We start from the raw sequence: 16,343 nt of genomic DNA on the forward strand, positions 1-16,343 counted from the left end.
TTCTTTAGAAATTATGTGCCGATTTAATGGGTTTCATGGATGAACATTTTCATACTTGTTTGCTGTGCTGCAGCATGTTTGATAAAAACTTAAAAGCACTTTCTCTGAGCTGCTTGTTTTATCAGAAGGCTTGGATATTAGCGTCAGTACAATTCATTCACATGCAAACAACAGTAGGCCAGATTTTTCCCACTGAAGTTATGATAATCTATATAATTTAACATGAATATCATTTGCGTCGAACAAAAAAAAATTGCATCTATAGAATGAAAAGGGGACATTTGATCATCCTGGTTTATATTTTGAGGAAGAATTTCTTCCTGTACAGCAGGTAAGCGATGAGCACCCACAGAGCGGTCGCCCACAGGCTTTGGAAGAGCCACTCCCAGTGGCTCTCCTGGAAGCGCATCTCCCAGCTGAAGGGGAAGTAGAAACCCAGGAGAGAGTGGCCAACATAGACAAAGATGGAGTTCATCCCTGAGGAGAGGAGAGGAGCAGAGTCAAACAGGACTACTCTGTTCTAATGTAAAGTATTTGTACCTCTCACCACCTCCGCTGTAGAGATTTGGAAAACTTTTATTCGGACAAAATATATATTTCAAAATAAAGTTACATTTTACATTAATCATTTTAAACCCTCGCCTCTGAGTCTGATCAAGACTAAAGAATTAAATATAAAACTGGTTTTGCATTTGCTTGCTCAGATATATCAGACTTCCTGTTTCCCCAATTACTTCAATGGAGGTAACGAGTGCAAAGTGAACTTAAGGTGTCGTCAACATGGCTGCAATTATTTCAGGTTGAAATGTACCAGAATTTCTCCTTTGCGCCTGATTTAACTGATGTTTGAGCTGTAAACGCAACACTGACATGTCATCATATCTAAAGTTGACGTGGCGAACTTGTTAGCAAACGGTTGCTTATTTACACATCCGACAGAGACAAAGAAAAGTACGCAGGAATTTGGCCTCAAGTTCAATATTCACTCTCCTTGTAGCTCTGTTTTGCTCTCTGCCAACTTCTGAGGGAAATATGACTCTTTAGCTGCTAAATGCTCCGCTATGTTCACCAGCTAGCCGCTAACTATGTCTGTCTGCTGCTGGGTAGGCTGTGTACAGTGGGCTTCAAGAGCATTTTAGCTGAATACAGCCGCCTGTTTATGGAAACAACATTGAGAGGGGGGAGACCAAAACATTACAGTTACAGGCTAGAAAAATAAAACAGCGAGCTGAAAGATGTTACAACGTTCAATAAAGCTGTTTAGATCTACAAGTAGTCACATGACCCATTGTTAATATAAAAATGTTACCACAATAACAGCTTTAAGAAAATAACTGCATTTTTCAATGTAGTCAAGGTGCTTAATCATGTGCCAATAATGTTTGTAACCAAAGCATAACATAGCAGTGTAATACAGTGAGCCCGTTGATTTGTGAACAAACAGTACCTGGGTATATGAACGGCTGTCCGCCCCACCAGCCCTTAATATCGATGACAAAGTACATGCCTCCCAGCAGCAGGAAGGAGAAACAGCCCATACACACCACATAGGACAACGACCTGGAGAGACAGACCATCAGCAACACTTTACAACAACGTACATCTGGGCATCACTAAAATGTAAGTGGTACGGTGTGAACAAGGGTGTAAAAACACAGAGTCTATCAATCCTGTGCTGCAGCTAAATAACGCCCAGGGGTCTCGAGCCAATCCAGCAAACTGTCCCGGCATCAGCGGTGGATCCTTGGCACGTGTCCCCGTGGAGCCGTGCCAGCCAGCCATGTCCCTGTCTGTTCCTAAGTGCAAGAATGTTTGATGTAATATCATCTGATGTAAAATGGCTGCCTCCCGGAGCCTCCTTGCAGTGGGCTTTTTATCTCAGCTGAAGTGGGGCCAAAAAGGATTCTTAGCTGGGAGTTAATTACTTCTAGACATCCAGGCAGGGACTTGTACTCAAGAGCTCAATAACCTGTGTATGATGAACTGCCTATAAAAGCCAGGCAGGTAATGGCGAGGGATGAGCACAGCGTTAGCGGGGGCCCCTGTGGAACATCATGAAGAATTTGCTTACACATCACAGATGAAATGGTATTCTTCCTGCTGCAACATTAAAATGATTCACATCATATTAAGGGGAATGTGGGAGTGGAACAAATGCATAGGTCGTAAAGTAATCTGCGCCTGAGGTTCAAATTACGCTGCATTTCATGCAAAACCATTATACACACTTATCAAGATGCCGCGCCTTGTTTTACCAAAAAGGCATATGATAGCTTGGGAGCGGTGAGACAACACTGTGGTTGTATAGATGCCTTTTCCCAGAGCTTGATCTCATTCCATCACACAGAGCTGGTAAAATGTGTAGCGAGTGAGTAGAGAGGATAAAGCGTCCTCTATTTTCCTGGCTGTAAGGAAGAGTGATCATGTTGTGAGGCTGTATAACCTCTCCACCTCACACTCCCGACAGCGCGGGTGATTATTTACAGTCGTAGCTGTCGTTAGAGGTAAGTAAACGCGTGTTTTAGCAGCCTTGATTTGTGCCCGTTGGAAACCCATCCTTTCTTTTGTGAGGAAAAGTGGCTGGATTTAGAGGGTCAGGAAGCACTTACCAAAGGTTTTTATTGACAGGTATAAATCCTCCGTCTCGTGTGCACTTAGAAAGGATGGCTGCAGAGATTCCCTGAGGGTGGAAATGAAACAGATTTCAAATCGATGGAGGGCGATAAAGCAAGCAGTATTGGGCTGCTAAAACGTGAGGCAACAGAATAAAGAGAGTCCGGCAGATTAACCGATTATCTGAAAGTCAGATGATTAAGATCCATCAAGTCACACACACACAATATCGGAATGCAAACACGGCAATTTGAGCCTCCACACTGGAATGTCGTGCACCTCAAAGACAGCCACCTACAGGGTCACACCCCGTCTGAAGTCAACTCCACAGCCTCATCAGCCGCGATACAGAGGAACTGTGTATGATCTCAATAAAAGCTTTTATTGTCTCATCTATTTACCTTTACATGTGATTTAGATACTTGAGGAAACGTTGTGTGCTCCAGAGACAAACCCAGGGCAATGGATCAGAGTCCAAACATGCTAGTTAGGTGCATATCCATCATGTGTATAGATGACAGAATCGATGGTGTGGAAATAGCCTAGCCGGGGCACGATTGAGTCTCCAGGCTATCCAGGCAGCAGGATGTGGGACGGGGCTGGTATGTGGGGCAATCGCTCAATTTCAATCTCACTTCTGGAGCCTGATCGTTGGATTTTAATTAACAGGGGCTGTTGTTTATTAGGAGGAAGATGCATGGTCGCCCCTGAATATCAATCCGCCGCAAAAAAAATCAAACCACAGAGAGCTGTGGTGTAAAACCTGGCTTGTCTTTTACTGTATCAACACTTTCTGGTTCTGGTTGGTGAACCTCCTGTGCATAATATCAATCCTGTGGTTGAATGCCTGCAGAAATGAGCTCCCTCCTCCACCGAGACGACCTGCTAATGTTAAGAGCACATGTCTGAAACTAGAGGCAGTTCAGCTCTGCTCTTCCTCCCCTCTCAGGCAAAATCAGATTCGAAAAGGCAATATGAAGAGCAGGCCAACAACATATTTAGCTTTCTTTCTTTTGTGGGACTACAAACAGATTTAGCTTATTTAGCTTTAGAGATTAAAGAAGAAACTAAAGTAAATATACAAACGCAGCAGAACATGTGGGGCGATCATAGGCTGTATTCGTACTTTACACATCTGGTCTGTATCTCTTCCCAGAATCAATAAAAAAAAGAAGGCCAGCTCTCTCTATCAACCATTGCAACGTGAGAAAATCTATTTTATTGTTATTCTCCATTTCAGTTAAGCAGGATTTTAAGTCCCTGTATTGATCAGTCACTAAACGCTGTATGATCCTGAATATAACATCTCCAGCATCACAATCTTGAGTAGCATCCCCACCGTCTATGTAGCAACAGCCGGTGAACCAAGAGATACAGTGGGGGAAACATAAACGCCTAATGTTTATTTATTTCCTCGTGTGTTACTTTATCACTCTGTGCCTCTGGGAGAAGCCAAATGGATCTAATATATTTCAGCTCCCTCCAGTCACTCGCTCCACAATGATAGTCAATAAGATTCAACACCGGGAGACATAATGGGGAGATTTGTCATTTAAGAATTGAGGTTAACGACATTCAATTCTCACAAGAGAATTTCAATTGATTCTCACATATATGAAGAGGATTCTTACCTGATCACATCCTGACCTATTACAATTATGAAATACTTATTGGATTACAATATTGTTGTAGTATGGGTTTAAACAACCTTTTAGTTTTCTTGTTTGTTGTTCGGGGACGGCAGTGTTTGTCTGTCTGTCCACCACTTTGTTCCAGAATGAAACAGCTGTTGAACAAATTGTCTTGAAAATGTGTATAGTCTTGACAACTAAAAAAATGTGTTTGTATAATCTGGTACAGACATTCATGGTTCCCAGATGATGAATCTTAAGGAATTGTGGAGCCCCGACTTTACTGTAATGGGAAAATATGTTTTAGAATCATGGAAAGTTTTAAAAGATGTACCACTGATAGAGAAAAACACAGACACTGACAATGACACAGCAGTCCCCTAAGAGAAGTAGTCAATCTGGTCTGTATCTCATCAGTAGTGAACCTGATGTCTTGTTTATCTTTCGGCTCGTCTCATGCTCCTACCACAAGGACGAAAGGCCAATGCACCTGATGTCATGTTTGTCATGTCCTGGTAGAAACCAGACCTTTGGTGATTCTCTTACTTTCCACATTACATCATCAGATCTTAATATTCAAAATCAAAATACTCAATACTGTGGTTTATGACCAAATATCTGCTAAACTAATGATATTACAGTCAGCCTTAGCTGTATTTTATATTTAGTGCTATTAGCAAATGTTAGCATGCTAACACGCTAAACTGTAACACGGTAAACATAACTGCTTGCATGTTGTTATTGTGAGCATGTTAGCATGTTGGCATTTAGCGCAAAGCATTGCTGTGGCTAAATGCAGCCTCACGGAGCTGCGAGCATGACTGTGCACTCCTCGTCTTGTTTTCTCACATGCTGAGGTTTTTGGGGGATTTTTGTTTTTCTTTGTGGAAAGTATGGGCTAGAAGAGGAGCCGTTAGCATCACAGGCCTGACAACTCCATTGAGATATTGCATGCGATATTGGGCTAAATAAATAAACTTGACTTGCTGCGACAAACCTACATGTCAGATGTAGCAGTGATAAAAACTAAGCTAATGGATGAAGTCGTTTGCTTAGTTTAAGAACCTTCAGTGTGATTTAATCACATTGGTCAAACAGTGACACAGTCTGCAGGAACCTGATATCTAAAATAGTAGAAAAGTAACAGTAATGTACAACAACGTACACAACCTAAAACTAATTGGATCCGTTTCTGTGTTTTTCCTTTTCATCCTGCACAGTTTTATTTCAAAGGCTGAGTGATGCAGCCGGCTCCTCCAGCTCCATCATCGCTTCAGGTCACAGCACTGCCAGCTCAGGATGTCTGCCTCCACGGCATTGCAGGCTCCTACTAACAACACTTTGCAAACCGGCTACATCTCTGCAGCATCTCGCTGTACGTGCATATACAGACAGCGGCCAAGCAGAGCTCGGCAAAGCCTTTCTACATGGATATCTGTCAATCTCGTTAGAGCAGACTTCACAGCCTCCTGTCACAGGTTTAGAAATGCAAAACGGGCCGTCTCGTGTAACACTTGGCTTCTCCCTGTGGGACGCATTCCCCCTCTCAATGAAATAGAGGCCAGCTTGCCTCTTCTTGTGTTTTGAGACCACCCAGAACGAACACAGATCCAAAACAAATACAACCACGAATGCTCTCGTCGCAGATTTATGAAGAAATTAATCTTTTTATTCTGGGTTTGAATGGACTTTGATCTATTTCTGTTATTCCACTATATCCATACCGTCATGTGATTGGTCTGTAAATATTTGTTGAGACTGTGCAGGTTTATGAATTAGCCAGTCTCTTCATCAGATGCAGTAGACTGTAAGTAATATGCACAACTCTTTTAATCTAAAACCACATGTGAGGCACACAGGCAATGAGAGACAGTGTGTATGCCCTTGAGGCGCTGGATACCCATGCCTGCCCGGAAACACAGCCACACATGGATGTTGTTTAATTGTACCGAGATCACACACATGTCCTCAACTAAGTCCTGCTAATGACTGGCTTCAGCGGCTATGAGTAATACCTGAGTGGCAGGAAAACAAGTTGCAAGGCAAAACCATAAAAGTGCCTAGTTCTGTGTGAGTCATAGAGGCAGGACGATGTTTTAAGTGATTTGTTGTCTTGGTTTTCAATGATCAATTGACTTTTATACTCATTTGCTTTACCAGCTGTGTTTACAGCCTCCGCATGATGTAACGTACCAGGATGACGGCCCACACTAGGAATCGACAGAGGATGTGGATGTTCGTCCCCTTGTAGAACATGATGATTTTCCCGGCCTGTGGTAGAAGGAGGCAGAGATAAGCACAGACACCACAACTCATTTAATCGTACATTTAATGAGAAATACTAAGTAAACACCAACAACCGGTGTGGACATGCATTTGTCCTTGGGTAACCGAATATGCCTGGGATGTGGGCGTCAATGCCGTGTCAATGGCGTGTCCCTGACGTGGCGGTCACATTTCTCCAGATGTGGGGTGGAAGTCATCCACACCCTCTGATTAATTTGGTGATGACGAATATGTTTCAGCTGAGGACATTAGCACGGGCGAGCACAGAGGAGGGCAGCGGACACCTGGCGTGTCGTCTAAGACTCGCTGACTGAAGGGCTCAGTGCTAACCGCCCACTGGGAATTGAGCAATGTGGCTGCTTTTGCATGGCTACTTCCCACAACACAAATGGTTATGAGTGACACAGTCGCCATCAGAAGCTCAGGTCTAAAGACCTAAAGCTCTCTCTCTCTTCACTTTTTCCTCACAACATTTTGTCATTAAAGGGGGGCAGCTGTGCACTTACAAAGAGTCGTTCACATACACAGTTAACTACTGCTAGGAGGTGGGGATGTGTACATTTGTTCTTCAGAATGATTTACGGGTTTGTTGTCTCTAGCGTCGGCCCCTCTCTTCCAGTGTTGCACGGTATACTGACACTAGAAAGAAATGGTAAAACCCTGCTGTTAAAAACGGTACGATAGCCCATTTTATTAGCACTGGTCCTTTACGTAGGACATTCTTTTAATAAAAGACGTTCCTAGAAGTTGCGTCGACGTGCGACAATAAATTTATGAAACACAAAACCAGCATTTCCTGAAATTGTTCCAGGTCACTTGATTGCAACCGTTTATTTGTACTTACTTACTCTGGGGGGGGGGAAATGGAGAGCGATTCAGTTGCGACAGTGGTGCCAACAAAGTTTTTCAAATGTGAATTTAAAATGGTTTGAGCGTCACAAATTAAATGTCAGATATCACAAAACCCATTCAGGGTGACCTGACTGCTTTAATTAGCCTTCATAATTATTCAATAAATAACCTGAACTGAGCTAAACTACACATTTTCAAAATACAGTATCATGAAAAACATTACTCCAATTCTAAGCAGTAGGAAATTTGGAACTAAATAAAAACTAACTTGCTGACACCTTAAAAAGAACTCAGATCAGGAGAAATAAACGATCCATCGTACCTGCATCCCCAGGAATCCCATGACAATGGAGTTGATTGTACCCAGAACCCCCTCTGGGTCAAAGGGCTGCGTGGTGCGATATATTTCCTGGAAAAAGCAAGATGAAAAGGACCAGCAAGGTGGTTTTAATTCCACCTGTAAGGTTTTGAGATAGATGGATAAAATAATGAATAGTGTGTGTGAAAAAGATCTTACTTTGCATGTAGGATATCTGTACATGTTGTCACCGAACATCCAGCTATCAATGTATCCTGCTGCGCCTCCAGTGCAGTTTGGGTAAAGACCGTTATCACCGATTCCACCAGCTCCCAAATACCCTCTGATAGCAAACATTATAGAACAATCAGTATTAAAAGACATTTTTTTAACATCGAAAAAGTAACAAAATAATAAGTGATTAAATAATGAAACAAAATGCAAGGAACACGAGACACAGACTTCCTCAGGCAGGTTTTTCTATCCGACTGCTTGAAGCTTTGTACGAGGTTTGTGTTCACCACATATCGCTGACTACCATGAGGTCTAGACTCAGCCTTCAGCTGCTCTGCACAAACTCTCTCTCACAAGATATTCACTTTAATTCATTAATTAATACATACACTTATTATTGTATATTTCTGGTTTGTTTGATTTTCTGATACACTGCTGCTTTTTAACTGTGCCTGTAAGGTGTCCCTGAGGGCACCTATAAATAAAACGCATCATTATCATCCTCACATTCTACAAAAAAATAAATAAATAAAGCAAAACAAAACAAATTAAGACGTTGGAAGAGACAGTGCTACTGTTTGAACTCAAGCTATTTGAACACTGTATTTTAACACTGATGCCATGCAGGGCCACAGAAATGGGGTGAAAAAGAAGCAGCACTGAGCAGAAGACGCCGAGCGAGGAAGATGGATCCTCTGCCTCCGCTCCTCTTATTGCACATGACAGACTGAGATTGGCTAATTATGCCCTCTGAAGCATCCACCACAGGCCCATAAATCACGGCGGTTCATAACACCAGCAACACAAGGTGCACATTAACACCGCTGCTTGCAGCCCCAACTGGAGATCATCTCAGCATGGAGAGATTTACATGTTTAGCATATGTGTGCGGTTGATTAATGAGAGGATTGCACTTGGTCAGTTACACAACAGAGGGAACCTTGTTTGGACTTACGTGGGGCAGTTGGGTACGGGCATGAGCAAAGTGATGCAGAGCCACAGAGTCTCAAGCAGGATGATAATCAGCCACTGTGGCCAGTAGAGGACCACGTCCTGGACGGGGCTCCACCAGGGGTTCTGCATCACAGCACACAAACAATCTTCTGCTCATCTTCTTTGACACCGTTTAACAACTGTATTTGGATGCATGTTTGGCCAGCTATCCCAGCAACAATAACAGACTAAGGAATCCAAGGTGCACCTTGGCAGCAAATTAGCTTTTTATAAATGTGTTTGTCTCAGGCTGGACTCCTTTGTCCCCCTGGTGTGTAATGACAGCCTAAAGTGGACTTGACAGAGCTGCTCACCGCTCTCAGTGGGATTTCTTTCTGGCCCCAGAAGGTCTGCAGGAGAGACAGAACAAAGTAGGTGAAGCCCAGACGCTGCAGCACTCCAGGGACCCTCAGCCAGGACCAGGACACTGAAACACGGTCAACGACACACAGCATGAACACCTACAAGTGCCTTGACACCCAATGATGATGAACACATGACCTTACAACTCATGTACAAGCACAGATAGAACTCAGTGGTGTGGAGCTTTTCCTGCTGATCTGAGCAGATTATAAATCAGGAGATTGATGGAGGACATGAGAACCTCGTCTCCATCATTCCACCACAGTGCTACTACTTCCTGAAGGAGGATGATGGACAGCTGGCCACACTGGGAAATGGTGTCAGCCTTCAGGATACGGACACGTCAAGAACCTGGGAAGCTAATCAAAGATTCCCAGTTATCTCTTTGTCTCGACAAATTGGGGGGGGGGGGGGGGGGGAGATAAAATGGGCTTGTGGTTGAGAGATTGATGGTAATCTAGACATTAGTTAATTGAAAACCTCTTTGCCGCACAAAGTGCCGTGAAAACCCGTGTAATCCCAATCATTGATCCGGACAAATCAAATAAGAGGCGGAAATCTCTCCTTTCATGGGAAAGGAGGAAGCTCTTACTTATGACACATTTGTTACATCTGCTGGTTACACCTCCACCCAGATAACTAACTGTATCTGTCTCCCCACACACATGTGTCACTTAAATGAAAAAAACAATCCTGAAAGTCACCGTTTAGCAGGAAACTGTAAAATCTTTTGTTTCACTTTTTGATGAATTTATGTAGAGGTTTTTTTTGGGTGTGGAATTGAGACCCTTTCTGGCGTTCAATATCATTTAAGAAGTGAAAGCTCTGCTGTCTACTTCCCATCTCTGAGCACTTTCAGTGAATAAAACAATGATTGTATGGCGGAAGTGAGCAGAACAGAATAAAGTCATAAGTAGAGCAAATAGCTGAGCCAAAAACGTTTAAAAAAAAAAAGTGTTTTTGTTATTTGAACATCCTCTGAAGGCTGCGCGTCAGTAGGTGTTTGAATCTGACGTTCTGACCTCATCTTCATCCGACTGATCAATTCTTGTAACTTGTCATCATCCAAAAAAGATGTAAAATGGTCAAAGATTGAATATTTAAAATCCACACTGTCGCCTTGAGCAAAATAATGTTTTTGATTCACACAATCAAGAGAAACAGACGCGTTCAGCTTCGCCACAACTCGTTTATTTAATTGAATGTGAAATTCATCCATTAAATGAAGTGCTTTCTAAACGTCTAAACCAACAACGTAGTGTGCAAGTCTGTCATTTGAGTGACAAAATAAAAATGAAATAACAAAAACTGGAGTTTCAAGGTGACTGCTTTGATGATGATCTAACCGTAGCGGCATTTATTTGAAATGATTCATGCTTTCTGTCAAAGGTTAACACCTTCTTCTGTCCCGTCTGACATTGAACCGGTTTAACGTATTCAGCCGGTATGACTCCACTCTCTTATTAGATCAGACCCTGGGACTGAACTGCAGAGGACGTCCTTGGAGACGGAGGGCAAAGCTGCAGTTTATGGTAAAAGTCACTCTGCTGTTATGATCAGCAGCAGCCTCTACAGCAGCTGCATGGGGCTGAAGAGTGTAACACTATCTGTTTGTAATTGTCCATTACCGCAGTGGTTGTTTTTGCTCAATCTGCCCCGTTAAACGTCCCCTGGTGCTGGGTTGTGAGACTGCACACTCACAATAATAATATTTTTGTTAACCCAGTTACGCAGACATTCACCCAGGAAAGTCCATTAGCACTGGGGATGGCTAATGTGTGCAGGGCGCCCTGTGCATCCCCAGGTGGACGATGAAATGGGGATTTTCCCCCTCCTCTAACCCCGACACAGCCCTGCAGCTTTGGCTTTTATCACACATCTGGATCAAAACACATCTTTGTCTTTGTCACATGACCAAAGGCATTTCGTTTGTGCATATTATGAACATGACAAATATAAACTATATTACACGTATCTTCTACTATATTAGGGCTGCAGATAGAGATTATTGTCCTAATCAAATCAGTCTGCTGATTCTTTTGGTCTGTAAAACATAAGAAAACAGAGAAAAATGGCCATGAAAATTCCTGGAACCCAAGCTACTATTGATACATGTCTGGTTTTGTGCCACCAGCATGCAGTCAAAAACATATTCAGTTTGCTATAAAGCTAAGTCAAGACAAAGTGTAAATTCACCAATGATCAAATGTTCTGCATATAGTTGCTGATTAAATCTGTCTATTTGATTTAACCACCAATTGTTGCAGGTTTGTATGCGATAATATGGAATGAATCTTTAGATGTCACATAATATAAAGCCTATGCAGTTTTTTTTTACCCAGCTTCATTTTTCAGACTAACAGGTGCATTAACGCAAGAGAGGCCTCTTTTCTGTTCTCCGATGTTGCTAATGTGCCGTACATGTAACAAGTGGACATATTATTAGACATACCAGAGTCTGTGTTTTAATCATCGTCTCCAGTACAGAACAAAACATAATGCGTTTGTTCCATCCTGCGCCACATGTTTTGCACCTACGTGGTCCGTCTCGTGGAGAGTAGTTGAGGAAGCAGAAGCCAAGCATCAGGAGGACGACTGTTCTCCAGGAGATCTTGCGCAGCAGCTGCAGGCGGCTAACTCCTCTCCTCTGCATGGATCTGAAAGCCAACACCACTGAAGTCCCAATAACAAACACAAACCTGGAAGGAACAACAGTGTTGTGCTATTAAAACATGTATGTTTGTATATATTAAAATAGAACTGGGAATATATGACAGTCCTCTTTGGCAAACCTACCACGGCATGACAAGATCTGCCACAGTTAGACCTACAATAAATCCAGAAGCATGCATTAGTATCAATAGACACACACACACACCGGAATTGGATGCCGTTAGACACAGTTCACACTGTTTGCCCTTTTCTAATCTCTGCAATCCAAAATGAATACAAGGTAAATTAAGAACGATGTTATGTCCTTAAAGTGCCGCTTCAGTCATTAACTTTCCATTTTCAAAAAGGTGAATAAATGTTTACACTCCTGTGACAGCAGCAAAGAGAAGATTAATCAAACCACCCCTGAAATCAATACACCCTTGTAGGTGTGGCAAAGAGGCTATTATAAGATTTTAATTGAGAACACCTCTAAACACAGGACATGGATTTCATAAAAGTTGCAGTGACGTTTTAGCTTTTTTAAAACACTTTTATTTACGTCGCTTTAACCTTTCACCACCGTCTCTTTCTCCAGAGCGGCTGCTGCAGGAGGCGAGTACTCCACTCGCACTGCTCCTCCCATATTCTCCCAGCTGCCATTTAAACATTGGTCCCGCCTCTTTCTCGTCTCCTCCCTGGTTGTTAATAACAATCTAAATCTATGGATTTGCTCCTTTGATTCGGCTCATTTGAGGAATGGCACCCATGTGTGTTTGGTTTGAGACTTCATTGATCATAATTAGTGACAACGGGTCAGAAAATGTTGCAGATATGATGAGCAGAGCGCTGCCATTGACTAATAGCTTTGGGTTCACACATTCATTTCACATTTGGCTTCATGTGAAGGAAGGCCACATTAATGTCACAAGTATCGGCTCTTTCCATGAAACAGGATGACCGCTGTCAGCTGTTGTCTTTCCAGCTATTAAATCTACTTGAATAGTGTACGTCTTATACTTTACTCAACCATTCCATGGTGCATGTTGAAAGAACCAGTAGCCTCCTCCTCCATAGTTCACAAACACCATCGCCGTCAGGGCAAACCTACAAAGACACTACAATGAGTCGGCACTATATCACACTGTTGAGCAAATCACCAACAATTGGATTAACCGTCACGATGTAGCCTGAATGACGGAAACATGTGTGAAAACTGTTTTAAAACAATTAGAAATAAAGCTTAACATGTTCATATCTAACTGCTTTCTTACCGTCTAACTAATACGTCTGATACAATATCAAGTTTGGAATCAAAGAGGCCAGAGGAGGGGCTTTTTATTCTGTCACACTCACAAATGCAAGGTAATGCAATCTAAGCATTATGAATCACTCAGGAAATGAACACTTGTCCTCTGGATCTCCCCAAGCAGGAGTGCTGACTAAAGACTTTGCGTCTAATATATGATACACTTTATACTTTAGCACTGGCCAAGGCTGCTGAAAACACAGCACACGTGATGGAGTGCTCCACTGAATCAGACACCGGAGGGAAGAGAGGTGTTTGCATTGCATGTCAGTGTATGGATGGGGGGGGGGCATATTACACAACACAAAACTTGTGGGGGAATGTAAACGGTTGCATGGTCGAGAGGTTTGCTCTGAGGCACATTTAAAGACCGTTCGCCCTCCTAAATACTTGGATTTATGCTTTTAATTCATGTTTTATTGAATCAAAAAATAAAAAATAAATATCATCGAGGGGGTCTTTAAGAGGCATAACAAGATCAGGACAACCTCTAAGAACAAGACTCCCTGATAAGATGCACTGTATCTTCCTCTGCCTCCTCTTGTTTCTCTGCCTAGATTCAATTAAGGGGTGCACCGAAGCCATTACTGCTCTTTTAGCCCCAACCTGCTGATACAAGATTTTAAATCGGCCGCTATCATCTCAAAGGGGCTATTAAAGTAGAGTAAACCTTGCGGCACGTGTCCGTGTGCTCGTTCTCTCTAATGCGCGCACACATATATGAATGCGGGCCATCATTTAAATTTTGACGAAACACATCCATTAGTCGCCATAGTGACAAAGACAAGAGGTAAATTTACTGGCCAGATGAGACCCGGTGAAAATCCCTCCAACATCAGAGCTTACTGGCCATCTTTTTAATCAAAGCACTCGCGGAGCTCAATTTTACATTACAAATACCACACACGCGTGTGACACTAGTGGTGGCTAATTAGGATGAAGGGAAACTACAAGTGCTTATTAATATGATGTGCACTGACGTCACTTTGCTTTCTGTCGCACCTAAGTTAATAATGTCCAGGGTTGAAACACCACAGGCTAGTTTCTTGGTTCCTAATCAGGTTGAAGTTGTAAATATCCCCGTGAAGCTCTCCAATGAGCGTTTGTCACTTCAGTAATAGACTTAATTTATGTCTGGGATTCGGCATTCGTGATTTATAGTTTAACAGATTACAGATGGATGTGTCTTGCTTGCAGCAGTGACAACTGGTTATGACTCGCTGATAGACGCTTATGGACTTCTTTGATTTGAATCACTGTACATGCATTACCAATTAGTGTTAGCTTAGTACATTTCCCCCGTTGCAAATGGATAGTTGCACTCTATCACTGCAGAGTATTGAGTTACCTCCTGTGCCGGCCATATCAAATACACGGACATCCAATCTAGTCATAATAAATTACTACTTGAGTGGAAATGCCAAGGTTCTTTTTTTTTTTTTTTGTGGCCAAACATCAGAGCATATCTGAAACTGAATCAGAGGAAAACTTGGAGCTCAGTCAAAATAATGAAGAGAATGAGTCAGCCAGCTGGTGCTAAATGCAGCTGACAATCCATTGTTTTGCTGTAATAGTTGTTCCCTCTGTCGTGTGGCACTGCGAACTACTGACGGTGCGATTTTCCACGGCATGGAAACCGGCGACAGGCTTTTAGCAGCGCGGCACAAGATTAAAAACCAAATCCTTTTAGAAAAATTAACACGCAACCGTACCCCGCTGCTCTCTGTATATCATGTCAGAAGCAGCCTGAGCAATGATCAGGAAAACCTTTCAGCTCAGAAGAAAAAGCCTTTCGCTTTCAGAAATGTCTCAGCGTTTATGTCGACGATGCATCTGTTCTCTGCAGAAAGCTGTTACTTATTGGGGGGGGGGGGGGGGGGGGGGGGGAGTATGGCACGTAAGTCATAAGGCCGTTGGAGGCACACGCAGCGTTAATCTTGAGTTGCTGAGTCACAGTTTGATTAAGTGTGTTGCCAGGTATGACTGGTTCCAGTAGTATCAGGACATCAATATGTGACACCAGAGGGACATGTCAGCTAATAAGAACTGCGGCAGGCAGTGTAACTCAACCGACATGAAATTTAGCCTTTCCTTGAACCTTTGCAAAGTCTGGTCTAAGTGTACTCAACTAATTCAGCTCCCAAACTATGTGGTACTTTGAATTCAGCACATATGCACGGTTAGTTTCAGATGGCTTTCCATCCAAAAAGGAAGCCACAGATGGAGAAGATGCCAATTGTCTGCTGGATGCTGCTGGATTTCCTCTCGCTCCCCATTTTGGCAGGAGATCTATGGCCGTGTGGATGTGTGCTGATATGTTGACGGTATTATTACATCAATTATTTGGCGAGGGGGAGGTCAAAGCCACACCAGCATCCTGTTTCCAGAGAGGCGTGCTTTGTGTCTACCCCCAGGCCACAATTAAGGCTAGCAGGGAGCCCAGATTCAATCACATGCATCACTCCTGTCCAACAGAAACACACTGTTCCAAACCCGAGACGCACTGATATCAGAAATCCTGCCCAAAGCTATACTGCCTGATAACAAGAGCTTAGGGGAGCATGTGGCCAGACTGTGACCCCTGTAATTATTCATTACATTGGGCCTGTAGATCTTCATCATGCCCCAGACTGCTCTAAAAAGAATAAGCATGTGAACGAGCCACATGTGGTGATAGACTGATAAACAGGATGGTTGTTGATGGCGTACATACCCTCGGAAAGTGTCCAGTGAGAGCAGACGTGCTGGTTTAGCTTTAGTGGCATCGTGCTCAGCTTCACAAGCCTGTGCTCGGTCCTGTAGAAACCATTAGAGAGTAGACAAAATAATGTGGCTTTAGAGTAACTAAACACCAGTCTGGCTCATACGAGGTGTTGTGAAACGTATAACATGTGTTAACTTACTGTATGGGAATACTGAGTGTAGTGTGTCGTTTCAACTTGTGACTGCTATTTGTCTTTGTCGATTTTTCAAGACTATTCGGTTTAACGTATTAAAGCAGTATTGACTGATTGTTTTTTGTCTAGTTCTGGGCAACGGAACAAAGTGTAAACATTGAAAGTCTCTCGCTCATACAGATGATCAGGGAAAAGGCGAGACATCCACACATCTG

General features: G+C 42.8%; 1 protein-coding gene across 10 annotated transcripts in view; it reads right to left on the reverse strand.

The window, feature by feature from the left end:
* The window catches only part of LOC142932744 (heparan-alpha-glucosaminide N-acetyltransferase), a 24,901-nt gene continuing 8,558 nt past the window's right edge, over positions 1-16,343 (reverse strand). For 4 of the 10 annotated variants that reach the window (XM_076076789.1, XM_076076788.1, XM_076076790.1 and 1 more), the window contains 11 exons: positions 15,945-16,027; positions 12,953-13,029; positions 12,067-12,097; positions 11,809-11,969; positions 9,222-9,334; positions 8,870-8,991; positions 7,900-8,023; positions 7,705-7,791; positions 6,438-6,515; positions 2,610-2,680; positions 1-477 (listed from right to left, as the gene is read on the reverse strand). In XM_076076789.1, coding sequence (XP_075932904.1) covers positions 144-477; positions 2,610-2,680; positions 6,438-6,515; positions 7,705-7,791; positions 7,900-8,023; positions 8,870-8,991; positions 9,222-9,334; positions 11,809-11,969; positions 12,067-12,097; positions 12,953-13,029; positions 15,945-16,027 — 1,281 coding nt within the window. In that variant the 3' untranslated portion in view covers positions 1-143. The other 6 variants (XR_012947523.1, XM_076076791.1, XR_012947522.1 and 3 more) reach the window with 6 other exon arrangements.

The sequence above is a fragment of the Anarhichas minor genome, unplaced genomic scaffold, assembly GCF_050575085.1.
Source record: "Anarhichas minor isolate MPS153535 unplaced genomic scaffold, ASM5057508v1 ptg000058l, whole genome shotgun sequence".
NCBI lineage: Eukaryota > Metazoa > Chordata > Actinopteri > Perciformes > Anarhichadidae > Anarhichas > Anarhichas minor.